Raw genomic sequence first — 14743 nt, 5'->3', positions numbered from 1 at the left:
CTTTAGTTAAGTTGTACTCAGTTGCGTTAACTATGGGGGGCTAGTCATAGTACTGGTCATAACCGCTGGTTATTGTCTCAGCTTTAATTAAGTTGTACCGGGGGCTAGGCAAATAGTACTAGCATAACCGCTGATTATGGTTTGAGCTTTATTCAATTGTACATAGTTAATTTAACTATCGGGGGGCTAGATAAAAATACTATCGAAATATTAACATATTTCATAGTACTAGCATAACCGCTGATTATTGTCTCAGCTTTAGTTAAGTTGTACACAGTTATATAACTATCGGGGGCTAGACGAATAGTACTAGCATAACCGCTGATTATTGTTTTGAGCTTTAACTAAGTTGTACATGGGTAACTGACGGGGGCTAAACAGAACTACTATTTAAAGAATGGTAAGCATGGGCGACCTATTAAATAGTATTAGTCATAACCTCTGGCTAATGATCAGACTGGTGAGTTTGTGATCGTGGGGCCCATGTAGAGGCACCCTGAGCGACATAGATTCCAAATGAACGAGTAAATATAAAGTAAAGAGTTAACTAGAATAACCAAATGTCAGAATAATAGCAATAATTAGAGACTTTGCCTTTCAACCTAAATTCGAGGTCATACTAAAATGGAGTCAGATTAGAATTAAAATTGAATAACTTTGCGCGCTGAAAAGACCGAGCACACAAGAAACCTTCATCCACCACTGAATACCTTCCTTGGGCCAAGTGCGTGGACCTTAGTTAACTGCATTAGTTAACATGAACACACAATAAAAATAATAATAAAAAAAAACTTCTAAAGCATTTATACGTTTATGTTCTTAGTTTATGTTCATTTCAACATTCACTAGCGCATTATTAAAAATACAAATAAGTTGTATCAGTTAATATTATTTAATGGAATTGAGCTACCAATGAACAGTTGTATTTTTACTAACTAACGTACAGATTAATAAATATGGTAACAAATGTATTTCTCATTGGTATTTAATGTTAGTTATTAAATTAACCAATGTTAACTAATAATCCTTATTGTAAGGTGTTACCATTCAATTTCACCAGCAATTACATTTTGGAATATATTACATTATGCAGTTATGTATTTTATTAGGAAAATACCCATTATAATACCAAGACAAAAAGACAATACCAGTCTGTCCTCTGCATCAGTAACTGTCTGATTTGGCTCAGCTACCAAATCAGACATCAGAAGTCTCCAAAGGACAGTTCAGACTGCTGAGAGGACTATTGATGCTCCACTGCCCACCCTTCAAGAACTGTATACATCTAGAGTGAGAAAAAAGGCTCAGAAAATTACTCTGAACCTCTCACATCCACAGGAGCAATGCTATGGTTTCTGGGCTCCTTAAACAGCATATTGAATTGGGCCCCCTCAAATCACATTCTCTCAGGGTCCTTTGAATCGTCCTAAACTCCCCTCCTACCGTCCACCCCCAAGCCACCTTCTCTTTAAAATTTTGCTATCTGGTCAGCATTACAGAGCTTTGGCCACCAAAACAGCCAAAAACAAGAAAAGGTTTCTTCACCCAAACAATTTCATGACCAGTTAAATGCCCCAGGTTCTCCCAACTGTGCAATAAAATACCCTACTTCTTATTCCATTCCCTGTTAATTCTGTTTGTATATAGCACACTTCTACATACAAATTGGACTATTTTGTTTATTTGTATATATACATATACAGTGCATATATTCATACCCCTTCATTTTTTCACATTTTGTTATGTTGCTGCCTTATGTTAAACTGCTTTAAATTACTTTTTTCCCATATCAATCTACACTCCATACACCATAATGGTAAAGCAAAAAAATGTTTTTTAACATCTTTGCAAATTTATTAAAAATAAAAAACTTAAATGATTCCATTGCATAAGTACTCATACCCTTATCTGGGACAGTTGAAATTTAGCTCAGGAGCATTCATATTGCTTGTAGATGTCACTACACTTCAAGTGAAGTTAACCTGTGGCAAATTCAATTGAATGGGTATAATTTGGAAAGGCACACACGTCTTAATTAAAGGTCTAACAGCGGATAATGCATATCAGAGCAAAAATCAAGCCCTGAGGTCAAAAGAACTACCTGTAGAGTTCAGATCAAGAAGCTTATGGTCACTCTAGCTGAGCTCCATGATCATATGTATGCAGATGGGAAAAATCTACAGAAGGACAAACATCACTGCAACACTCCCCCGATCTGTGCTTTAGGACCACAGGACTCACAGGACCCTCAGACTGTGAGAAACGATATTATCTGGTCTGATGAACCTCAATTCCAAGCATTATGTTTGAAGGAAACCAGCTCTGCTCATCACCTGCAGAGTAGCATCCCAAAAGTAAAGTGTGCTGGTAGCAGCCTCATGCTGTGGGGCTGTTTTTCAGCGGCAGGGACTGAGAGACTCATCAGAGTAGAAGAAAAACTCAATGCACCAAAATATTGAGATAGCCTTAATGAAAACTCAGTACAGAGCATTCAGAAGCTCAGACTGGGCAGAAGGTTCACCTTCCAACAGGACAATGACCCTAAGCACACAGCAAGAGTCAATTATAGACAACTGTGTGAATGTCCTTGAGTGGCCCAGCCAGAGCCAGAACTTGAACCCAATCAAATATTTCTGGAGAAACCTGAAAATGTGCATCTGCCCCCATCCAAGCTGACAGAGCTCGAGAGGGGAAGAGACGAGTTGAAGAATGGCAGATTATTGCCAAATGCTGATGAGAAAAGCTTGTCGCTTTCATGGTGTATGGAGTGTAGATTGATGTGGAAAAAAGTAATTTAAAGCAGTTTAACATAAGGCAGCAACATAACAAAACGTGAAAAAACATTAAGGCACTGTATGTATCTTATTTACTTTTTATTTGACTGTGTACTGTTGCTCTCTTGCTGTGCACTGGAAGTTTCTTCATTCACCAAGACAAATGACTTGTGTCTGTGAACATACTTGGCAATACATTTCTTTCTGATTTCTTACATTTTCTAAATGATTTAAAATAATACTTAAACATTTTGGAACAAACAAAACCACTGAAAGCATGTAATGTTATAACATCTTTTTGAAATTTATGGAAGTGATTTTTTTGGTCTGGCAGCTAATGTGAATAATGTGACTATCTTAACTTGTGACTATCCTATTTTATTAAAAAATAAAATAAATAAATAAGGGAAGCTGTATATTTAAATTCCATGTCTGATGATTATTATATATGTATAATGATTATTTAAAAAAAAAAAATAATAATAGTTCTATAGTTCCACCTGACGTGTCAACGTCCCCAAAGTATTTCTCGAGTATTTTCGTGCAAGTTAATTAGTTGGGTGTAGGGGTCCCTCTCTGAATGAAATGAAAGGTGGTGTACAGATGTTACAGCGTTAAAGAAGATGTGCTGTTCCGATCTAGAAAATTAATAGTTCTATAGTTCCACCTGACGTGTCAACGTCCCCAAAGTATTTATCGAGTATTTTCGTGCAAGTTAATTAGTTGGGTGTAGGGGTCCCTCTCTGAACATGGCCTTTGGAATCGTCCTAACCTTCTCGGTAATATATAGGCGTATAAAAAGGCAGTAAAAGAGCGGAGGGAGAGTAGTCTGAATTGGGTTCTAGCATCTTGTACTAGCTTACACATTGAACTCATTCGCCAGCCGCGAGTGTTTCCAAGTCAGCGGAGATCGCATCAGTTGATCTGCTGAAACTGCGCGAGTATCAACGTCCATGGCCTTTGGAATCGTCCTAACCTTCTCGGTAATATATAGGCGTATATATAGCGAAAAGGCAGTAAAAGTGCGGAGGGAGAGTAGTCTGAATTGGGTTCTAGCATCTTGTACTAGCTTACACATTGAACTCATTCGCCAGCCGCGAGTGTTTCCAAGTCAGCGGAGATCGCATCAGTTGATCTGCTGAAACTGCGCGAGTATCAACGTCTCGTGCGAGAACACCGCGCTGTGACCCATGATGCCTGTGCGCTCGCTCATCTGTTCAGATGATGTCCTGCGAGGACAGCGATTGGCTCTTGTCTCAGACCTTCCCCGAGGTGATTGGAAGAGTGACGAGCACCCAGCACGTGACCTCTACAGTAAGCTTCCTGCCGCTCCGTAGTGTGACGTCAGCTGCGTCTCTTTATTTAGCCTCGCCACTGAACGACTCTTTACAATGACGGTTAGTCATTTATAGCTGATGGAAAGTAAAACAATTTTAAAACATATATTAGTAAAACATTTCGGCCCAGCTTCGTTTCTCAGACAATTGTTTGTTTGTTCGTTAAAATATTGAACACTAATCTCGACCGAGCGTTCAGGGTGGTGTTTATGTAAATGATTTCGCAGTGATTGGGTAGTTGATGCGTGACGTGTCCATTAACTTTTTTTTTTTATAAACATGCATCATGTATATAAATTCAAAGGGAAAGCTGTATGTTTTCAGAATTATATTTTGGAATATAAAAACATTACATTATGAAATTATCTATTTTATTAAGAAAGCACTATTCACACAAGCAGAAATTGGCTATTTGCAAACAAAATGTATTACATTTTCTAAATGATTTAAAGTGATACATAAACCATTTGGAACAAACTAAATAAAAAAATAAGGGAAGCTGTACATTTAAACACCTTTGCTAGTTTTAATTTTAAACCCCATGTCTTAATAGCTTAATAGCTCCATGCATAATAATTATAAAAGAATTGTAAAAGTTTTTAATACTTTTACATGGATTATACTATATTACACCACCAGATATGTCAACTTCACAAGTATTTCATGAGTATTTTCATATATGTGCAGTATTTTGGATAGTAAAACGTTCCACTACTTTTGTGCTGTATATGAACACGATTCGTTTTGTGGTTAGCAAGTTTTTATTATTATTTTGGCCATATTTCTATAGTTTTACAGCTATCAGTAATGTGATACATCACTTAAGAAGCTTAATAAGTATATCTAACATTAAACAGTTGGTGTAAGTAAGCAAATTGTGTCCATATATAGATTTGATCATGTGTTGATGTGCATTTGTTCTAAATGTAGTGTTTAAAAAAAAATATGCAAATGTTCCATGTAGAGGATGACCCCATGGCTCAGACAGATGAGCCAAATATAGCCACTCAAAGTCCTGAGATACATAACATCTGCTATGATTATATAATGATGGATTATACCACAGATACCACAGCTGGACTCAATCATTTTCATATAAACATTTATTTACAAATGAAGTACTCATTTTGAACACACAGATAAATATAATTCTTAAGGGGGACAAATAAAGGAGCTGAGAACAATGTGTCTTTCTGAGTATGTACATTAAATCAAGTACAAGCAAGATTTATTTTTTATATGCTTAATTTTAATTTCAAATGTATATATTATAAGAAATATACTGCACTTGTATGCTTAAAAATGTTTTGAATGATTGCTAATATCCAACAATTTCTTTTAAAGCAGAAGTAAGATCTGGGTATTGAAACTCAAAGCCAGACTCAAGGGTTTTCTTGGGCACCACTTTCTGGCCTTGTGTGAGGATAACAGCTCTCTCAGAACCTAGGAAGACATCCAAGAAAAAGCCAGGCACAGGGAAGATAGTAGGTCTTTTTAGAGTCCTGCCCAATGCCTTAGTGAATTCAAAATTGGTATTCAATGAAGGGGAAACTCCATTAAATACATCTGGCTCTGTGGATGGTGGTCCTTCTTTGGGCTCCAAGGCATGGGCGATGATGCCAGCAAGGTCTGACACATGGATCCAAGGGAAGGGCTGTCGTCCTGAGCCAAGCGTCCCACCCAGGCCAAGCCAGAAGGGAATCAACATCTGTTTCATGGCGCCACCGTCACGCCCTAACACTGCACCTGAGGGTGAGAGGAAGAAAGTACAAAATTACACTTCTGTTCAAAAGTTAGGAATCAGTCAGTTTTTTTTCTGTTGTTGAGTCTCTTACGATCACAAAGGCGTTTGATCAAAGATACAGTAAAAACAGTAATATTGTGAAATATTATTACAATATAAATTAATTGTTTTCTATTTTAACAAATTTTAAAATGTAATTTATTACATTATATTTTGTTATATTGCAGGTGAGATCTAGCACTCTGCCGAGACATTTGTTTATATTAACCTGGTCTGATGATCACTTGTCTTGTTTTCTTAGCGCTGTTTTCAGGAAGTTGCCCTGCGGCCTCCCACTCTTTCACCAAACGAGACAGGAGGTCAAATGGTGTCCAGTCACTCTCCTCAGTGTATTGGGTTTGAAGACAAGGTTTATAACATGCTGAAAACAAAATCAGAGAAAAGCGGCATGAAAAGTCAACCTTAAAAATTGCATTATTAAACATAACTGTAGACAGAGAACATTACTCTGTATAAATTGTCTTTTTTCCTTTAACTGATCAAATCGGTATAGAGGAGACAAGAACACAGATGGAGAGGGATGTAAATGGGTTTATTCTGACAAGTTATTCTTCATTATTTAGAAAAAATTATATATATATATATATATTTTGTCTAGCTTGCTAGAAAAAACACCCCTTATTTACCTACTCCTGTAACAAGCACCCATGAATGTGGTGGAGTGGGTGAAGCAGCAATGGCTTGGGCAAGAATTTTGGTTGTGTTTACTCGGCTGGAGAACAGATCCTTTTTGTAACTTTTATTCCACCTAGAGAAAATATTAAGACGATATTAATATAACCATACTAAAGTGAAGATCAGTGAATCATTATTTGAATGTAATTATTCATATACACTGTCACTAAGAAAACAAATCCTTACCATCTTAAAGGATTCATAATATTCTCCCCTGCTAGATTCACAGTGCCGTCACATGGCGGGAGGCCTCCTGACTCTACATCAGCCTGTTGGAACAGGTACATATGGGTCAGTTACCAAAATGCAACATTTGGCTTGTCAACCGCCATTAAATCGTACATTTTAACATCATACATTCATGAATGACTCCAGAGCTAGGCCTTACAAAGCATGATGTTGAATACCATTGTAATCAGGTTCATATCAAGTTTGGCATTACTTTGGCTTGTATTTAAAAGCAAATATAGATTAACTGCTGATTTATGCACAGATGCAAAAATCAAAAGTAAAAGTCGACTTCAATGCATATCAATACAATCTTCAATGTAATTTACCCCATACCCATGATATTTTTCCTGGGCCAGGCTGCCTGGATATAATTGTGATTTCATGACCTTTGCTTTTCAGCAAACGTGTCAGTTCACGACCCACAAACCCTGATCCTCCACCTAATGGGAGTTGGAAAGTGAGAAAAATAAAGCATTATTAATTTTACAATCAAACAGAACCAATGCGGTAAAACATAAAAGGACTGGCTGGGGGGGAGCAACATGATGATATTACAATATTTACAGTATAGCAAGTAGTATATGGAATGTAGATTTCTTTTTCCATACTGTACAGCAATGTGGATCGATTCAAAATGTGTTTAAAAGTGCTTTATAAATGAATGTTCTTGTTATGGTATATGACGTTTTTACATCATAATTGTTTCTGCAGCCGATCCCGCGCACGTGTAGTCGCGCATGCGCTGTTAAAGCACTTACGAAACAGATCACCTCGAGATAAATCTAATTCTCATTTATACAGTAACTGATCAATGAAGCCAGTCATGCCATAAGAACAAGATCACATGCGTTCAAAGAAGGTGCCAGGATATTTTAATACATTTAATGCATATTTTAATATAACAGAGCTATGTTTATACTGCAAGAGGCTCTCAGTGTTACACAAAAAATGAGCTATTTTGTTACGATATCATGCCGTGACAACGCGAAAATGAATATAAGTGATATAACAGTTACCAATTACAACTCTCATTGTGCTTGCAAAGTACAGTCCGCTTGGTTTATCCCGACAACTTGCAGAAACCACTTCTTTACGTCTTTCTACCAGCGAAGGTTAAACCAATGAGAGTGTCGTATGTTTACCGCGTGATCGACGCAAACTGGAACGTAACCGCAGCCATGTTGCTAAGGACGCCAGGTGACCTTCTTACAACGGTAAACTATCAGTATTATTGTACTTAACTGTTTAAATGTATCAGTGGTACTGCATATTAATTAGCAATATGGTATACAAATATTATATAATACACTTTATTAACACACTTTTTGTAATAATTCTCTTAATACAACCTTTTGTAATTTATTGGGAATTAATTATGCTTACAACCACTGTATTAAATGTACCATGCTATGTCTGCTGATAATTAATACAACATTAAAATTAATCAAAGCTTTCACATACATAAGTCACTTAGTATTCAGTGTCTGACTGAATTTGTTGAGTTCACGTTGATCCAGTTAATAATCATTTGTGGGGATGGGGGTGCCAGACATGATGATTTTGCAGTCCGTGTTTCACCTGACTAATGATTACAAACCTACTGCACTGACTGGTTAAAGTTGCGGAATAAATCGGTGAGATGTCTTTGTTTCCCTCGGAATTCATTCTGATATGCTGTACTTCTGTTTATTTTTTCATCCGAGGCTGTTTTCAATATAACTGGTAACTGAAGCCAAGTTGGTGCCAGTTGTGTATATTAGTGGATATCAGTCTTTTTGACTTAAAGGCCCCAATTGTCCAACATAACATTCAAAGCTATAATTATTACTTCAGTGTTTAATTATGATATTTTCAATAACAGAAACTGGGAGTGTCAAAATATATCAATAATCATAAGCCATAAAACTATATTCTTTAATAAAACAATATAATTATTATTATAATAATCACATTTTGGAAATAGGAATTGAAATGGTTAATACAAATATTTTTCAAAATACCTAAATAGTTTGTACATTGATTTTTTTAAACAGTTTAATGAAGTTAAATTATTTTAATATGATTTAAGGAGTAATCATTCACTCCCCCTCATGGCATTCCAAACTTATATGAACACAAAGAAAGATATTTTGAAGAACGTTGTTTGCCAAACAGTTTCCAGAATGTCCATTGCATGTTTTGTCCATTTAAGGAAAGTTCATGGATCACCGCAAATGTTCGGTTAGCAACATTCTTCAAAATATCTTCTTTTTTGTTCTGCAAAAGAGAGAATGTCAGATTTGGAATGGTATGAGGGTGAGTAAATAATGACAGAATATTAATTTTTGAGTGGACTGTCCCTTTAATAATTTTCAGTCATCCTGTGGCCCCCCTTAGTAGTTTGCTGAGGCCCTCTAGTGGGCCCCGGCCCCCTCTTTGAGTACCACTGGTTATATGAAACGAGCAAATCTGTGGTGTGATATGAGAAATATGAAGTATAATGCTGAGCAGTTTGATATACAATGTTATTCTCAAGTATTAATGGAGCATAGAAACTCACATGCTTTGGACTCTTGTGATGAGTTGCGCACACAGTGCGTTCCTTCCCATTGTCATTCTTAATTTCTTCTCTGAATATCAAAGCAGGAAGTGCCAAAAGAAATACGACAATCCACAGGCCACCAAGCACAAGTAATACTGTCCGTCTACGAGTGCAGGCAGTCAAGTATGTGGGCCACATCACTGCCACTAGTCTGTGTAGACTCATCAGCGTAATGATCATAATAGAAGCATACATGTTTGTATTGCACAAGTAAAAAAGCAGCTTGCACATGACACTTCCAAATATCCAGTTCTGCTTGGCTAGGTATATTATAAAGAAAATTGTCAGACACATCAGACAACCGTCTGCACAAGCCAGGTTGAGGATGAGCAAGGTGGTCACGGAGCGTTTGCGGGCACGTGCTAGGATGCTCCATATAATGAAGAGGTTGCCAGGAACGCCCAGAAGGAAGACAATGCTGAGGATGAGGGCCCCAAAGGTAACAGAGATATTGTTACTCAAAATGCTCTCATCCTCGGAATGGTTGGACATGTTTAAGGAGGTGTTCCTATTATCTGATCCCATCAGGAAGATGTCAGAAAAACTGGTGGAATCAGAAATCACAGGTTATCCAATTGGTGTATTCCAAATGACGTATTATGAGTTACTGAGGATTTTTCCTTTTATAATATTTCCTTCAGAGGCAAATAAAGTATGAGCCAGTATCAAGGATAGGCTCTCAGCAACCATGTAAATATTGCAATTCAGCCAGTAATCTGCCATCAATGAAAAAAAAATAAATAAATCCTTGGAAACAACATGCTACAACTTGCTGTGTGATCTTGAGCTCAACTACTAGGAATGCTACTGCTGTTTTATCCACTGATCACATTCTCACACTAACTCTCATCTGGAAAGAAACTGTTCTATAATTATGCAACTATATACGTACTTATTTTATTTTATTGCAGCAATTGTCAAGAAAAGAATGCTAGGTATATTATAAAGAAAATTGTCAGACACATCAGACAACCGTCTGCACAAGCCAGGTTGAGGATGAGCAGGGTGGTGACAGAGCGTTTGCGGGCACGTGCTAGGATGCTCCATATAATGAAGAGGTTGCCAGGAACGCCCAGAAGGAAGACAATGCTGAGGATGAGGGCCCCAAAGGCAACAGAGATATTGTTACTCACAATGCTCTCATCCTCGGAATGGTTGGACATGTTTAAGGAGGTGTTCCCATTGTCTGATCCCATCAGGAAGACGTCAGAAAAACTGGTGGAATCAGAAATCACAGGTTATCCAATTGGTGTATTCCAAATGACGTATTATGAGTTATCGAGGATTTTTCCTTTTATAATATTTCCTTCAGAGGCAAATAAAGTATGAGCCAGTATCAAGGATAGGCTCTCAGCAACCATGTAAATATTGCAATTCAGCCAGTAATCTGCCATCAATGAAAAAAAAAAAAAAATCCTTGGAAACAACATGCTACAACTTGCTGTGTGATCTTGAGCTCAACTACTAGGAATGCTACTGCTGTTTTATCCACTGATCACATTCTCACACTGACTCTCATCTGGAAAGAAACTGTTCTATAATTATGCAACTATATACGTACTTATTTTATTTTATTGCAGCAATTGTCAAGAAAAGAATACCATATATAAAGTCAAGTTAAAAGAACAAAGCAAGGAATTTCATGAAATAGAATACGTAAGGTAGTTGCAAAATTAACAGTAGTGAACCTATCAGTATTGTAATCCCTACAGTGCAAGAAGATAAGATTGTCCAGTTTGCAAAAAGTTGTCACTAAAGTTGTCCCTGATTGTGCTCAATGTTGACCTCAGAGCCTCAAAGATGTGTTCAAATTGAGAAACTGGACAGAGTTGCATCAACAGAGAGTGGCCACAAAGGACAAACTGGAGATGGAGATGGAAAAATGGGCAGATTATGGGAAATAACTGGAAGGACTGTCATGTATTTCTGTAAGGATGGCTTCATTAAAATTAGAAAACTGGGAAATGATGAAAGAGAAAAATAAAGAAAAAAAGGAACAGAATCAAAGAGCATTTCTTGTAACTTACCAATACACTTGATTAGATCTGAATGGCTGAACTGTATTCCCCCTGAAGTGACCAGATGGACCTGGTTAGGTTGTGTGGTCTCCAAGTTGATCTCTCTTTTTCTTTCCCTGTCTCAGATAAACTTTTAAATGGCTTCTTCTAAATTTTGTAAATTCTTGTTTTTCCGTGATCTCACTCTATGAAATTTTATATACTATAGCAATCAAACACACTTACTGTATACTTATAAATGTCCAACTGCTTCTTTCTGTCACTAAACTGCTAGTTTCATGTTCATGTTCGTATTTACTCCACCCCCCATCCTTTCTCCTCCCTAATATTTCAACACACCAATTTCTCCGTCTTTTTTCTTTAACAAGAAAAAACCTTTTAACCTGCAGGCTGCAGCGTGCAGGGAGAATGCGGGAAGGAGTGGGTGAGGTGTATGACACAATTCCACACCTCAGCACCTACACACTTTCTTGAACCTGCTCTTACCAGCTTTAACTTATCTGATAGTTCTTTATCATAGATTACTATACAACTTTCTCTGTTTATTTAAGGAATAGTTGAATATTCTAGCATCACTTACTCACCGGCGTGTTCCCTGACTTTCTTTCCTCTGTGGAACACTGCAGGAGAAACTTAGAAATAGAAGAATGTTTTTTTCAATATAGTAATGAATGGGGATGGGTAGGCCTATACTGTTATAGGCTCCCAAATTACAAAAAGAAAAAAAATAAAGGATAAAAGTATCATAAATAAAAGTGATTCATACAACTCATCTTCAATATTCCATGTCTTTTGAAGCCATACTTATTTGTAAGGTATATTATTCCCTTGGTAGTCAGAAGAGTGTTAAATAGAAGGGCAGAGAAGAACACAGAAGTCAGGTTCATCCAAGAAAATGTATGGCACTTTCAACGCTTGGTAAGCATTGGCAATACTTAACCCACTTAAAAATATAGATTTTTATTTGGCATTATGGTTCCATCCACAGAAACGTTACATCACGCAAAAGGTTCTTTATAGTGGGATAAAGGTTATGAAAGATATGAAATAAAAGTCCGAAAAATCAGTTTGTTTTTAACCTTTAGACAAAATATTTAAAAAAAAAACTTTGAATACGTATTTTTTGTTAAGTGTCATATTCGATACATAATTGGGTACTTTTATTGCTCATTTAGCTGAATATAGAGCTTAAAGGGTTAGTTCACCCAAAACAGTTGTTTTGTTTTGATCTCTCTCCTGCTCTTCCGCGTGTTTCACTTCTGAGCGGTGCATGCGCTAAGCTAACCTCATACGTTATCCGCCCGGAACTGCTTCCAGTGTACAACAGTGAGCGCAAGCTACATCAAAGTGATTATTACGTTTTGAATATGGATATTTTTCTTACAAAAACGCATAGATTCGCTACAGGAGGCCTTTGTTCACCCCCCGGAGCCGTGTGAGACACTTTTTTTTATGGATGGGCGCATTTTATTTAACTTCTTTTGGACTGATGCATGCAACACCCGCTGAGTGCCATGAAACAGCTTGAAAGATCAAAGACAATTTTTAATACAACTCCGACTGGATTCGTCTGAAAGAAGAAAGTCATATACACCTAGGATGACTTGAGGGTGAGTAATTTATGGGCTAATTTTCATTTTTGGGTGAACTAACCCTTTAAGTGAAAAAAGTCACTTTTTATTCAGAGGCCTCTATATGTCCCAATAATATGTTTTGGATTATATTTTAGTTTTGTGATCAAAGCTCTGTAGTTTTAATTGTGTGGGGTAAAACATGCAAACATGCAATGCAATTAAGACTGAGAGATGTACAAATAAAATTTGTTCCTCAAAATATGCTCGATGCTCATATCTGATTCTTACATTTTATTATTTAACATGATTTTTCAAAAAAAAGAAAGAAAGAAAGAAAAAGAAAAAATATTATATAATAAAATATTACTAACAACAACAACAAGTTCTTCTTATTTCTACTTCATAAAAATCTGTTAAGATTTCGCAGCAAAAAGACACATGTACCCTGAAGAAGGACAGTACAGGTATAGGCTTTATAGGGTTAAAAAGTTCTTCAAACTAAAAACTAAAAACATTGCTGTGAAAACTCCCTTTTAGATATGGTATAAAGATGTCAGTGAATAGGGAAATATATTTTCACACACTAACTCGTTGCATGAGTAGAGACTATCAGTGTCCATTATCGAAAATATGACACCTTCCTAACCATGCTCCAAATGGGAAAGTACTGTTATATATGAGAAATTTCTGAGAGAGAGAGAGAGGAAAACTTAGCAAGAAAATTCACTTCCTTATTTCTGACCTATGGGTCATTATTCAGTGACCTGTTTCCCATGAGTAACATAAGCTTCTCCAAACTCTCATGACTGGGTTCAGTGGAGCACCAAAGTGAGCAGCTTAATCATTGCTTTGCATGAAGTTTATAGTAATATCAGATTTGCATATATGTCATTGTGACGTGATTGGAGGCTGTGTGGGAACTAAACATACTAGCTATCTTTGTTGTCCACAGGATAGCAACATTCTCCCATAAATGTGCTTTTGGTCTAGTGTGTAAATATAGCTAAAGACAGCACATATTGCTGCTGATGAGAAGCTCCTGCATAACTCTGATATTTTTATAACTTGATTAAATGTGCCGCCTCACAATCAAGCCCTGTGCTTAAGACCATAAGATCCCATTTCAAAAAGGCTCATATTCTTTATATGCTCTATTCTCTTCCAGAATTGTGGCTATTCACATCACTAAATTAAATGGGAATGTAATTCCAGCACTGATGAATGCCAGACAGATGCCTTTGTGAATCAACTCTATCAAGCAACAGATGCCATGAAAAGCTCACTTCCAAGGATCAAACATGAGACGAGCTTTAAAATAAGACAAAAGATAATTATTGTGAGAATTGTCAGAGAGCAGGAGAAAGAGGGAGAGAGAGAACATGTTTATTTAAGTTTTTCATCTCCCCACTCAGACAGAGTGCAGACTACAGAGGATAATGAGAAACAGATCTTACAGTGGGAGGGAAAGGAGGAAGAACTGGGATAAAGAGTTGGGGAGAAAGAAGGAAGGGGAGGGACAAAGAAGGGGAAAGTATGATGGGAAGAGAGAGAGGGCATGCCTATCGTTATGGCATCAGATTTGCATATATGTCATTGTGACGTGATTGGAGGCTGTGTGGGAACTAAACATACTAGCTATCTTTGTTGTCCACAGGATGGCAACATTCTCCCATAAATGTGCTTTTGGTCTAGTGTGTAAATATAGATAAAGACAGCACATATTGCTGCTGATGAGAAGCTCCTGCATAA

The 14743-nt window shown here is 36.9% G+C and overlaps 1 protein-coding gene across 3 annotated transcripts; it reads right to left on the bottom strand.

Annotated features, from left to right (window-relative positions):
* Window positions 1-5196: 5196 nt before the first annotated feature.
* Window positions 5197-8520, bottom strand: LOC107557702 (epimerase family protein SDR39U1-like). Of its 3 annotated transcripts, none has more exons than XM_016241226.1 (6): window positions 7838-8520; window positions 7148-7261; window positions 6777-6859; window positions 6542-6663; window positions 6124-6276; window positions 5197-5857 (listed from the first exon to the last, which is right to left on the bottom strand). In XM_016241226.1, exons 2-6 carry the CDS (start codon window positions 7202-7204, stop codon window positions 5430-5432), a joined length of 843 nt encoding a protein of 280 aa, XP_016096712.1. In that variant the 5' UTR covers window positions 7205-7261; window positions 7838-8520; the 3' UTR covers window positions 5197-5429. The 3 variants fall into 3 exon arrangements, with proteins under 3 accessions (XP_016096712.1, XP_016096696.1, XP_016096703.1); XM_016241210.1 differs by having other exon boundaries at window positions 7155-7261; XM_016241217.1 differs by having other exon boundaries at window positions 7148-8520.
* Window positions 8521-14743: the final 6223 nt, after the last annotated feature.

Source organism: Sinocyclocheilus grahami, unplaced genomic scaffold, assembly GCF_001515645.1.
Source record: "Sinocyclocheilus grahami isolate Dianchi unplaced genomic scaffold, SAMN03320097.WGS_v1.1 scaffold21.1, whole genome shotgun sequence".
Classification (NCBI taxonomy): Eukaryota; Metazoa; Chordata; class Actinopteri; order Cypriniformes; family Cyprinidae; genus Sinocyclocheilus; species Sinocyclocheilus grahami.
This window is presented reverse-complemented; position numbering and strand designations above follow the sequence as displayed.

Bases quoted from the DNA above. Each gene is read 5' to 3' on its own strand.
- LOC107557702 (XM_016241210.1), bottom strand. The intron at 6,664-6,776 runs GTAAGGATTTGT...TATTTTCTCTAG, and splicing joins ATTATGAATCCTTTAAGATG to GTGGAATAAAAGTTACAAAA. The intron at 5,858-6,123 runs GTTAATATAAAC...TCTCACCCTCAG, and splicing joins ACAAGTGATCATCAGACCAG to GTGCAGTGTTAGGGCGTGAC.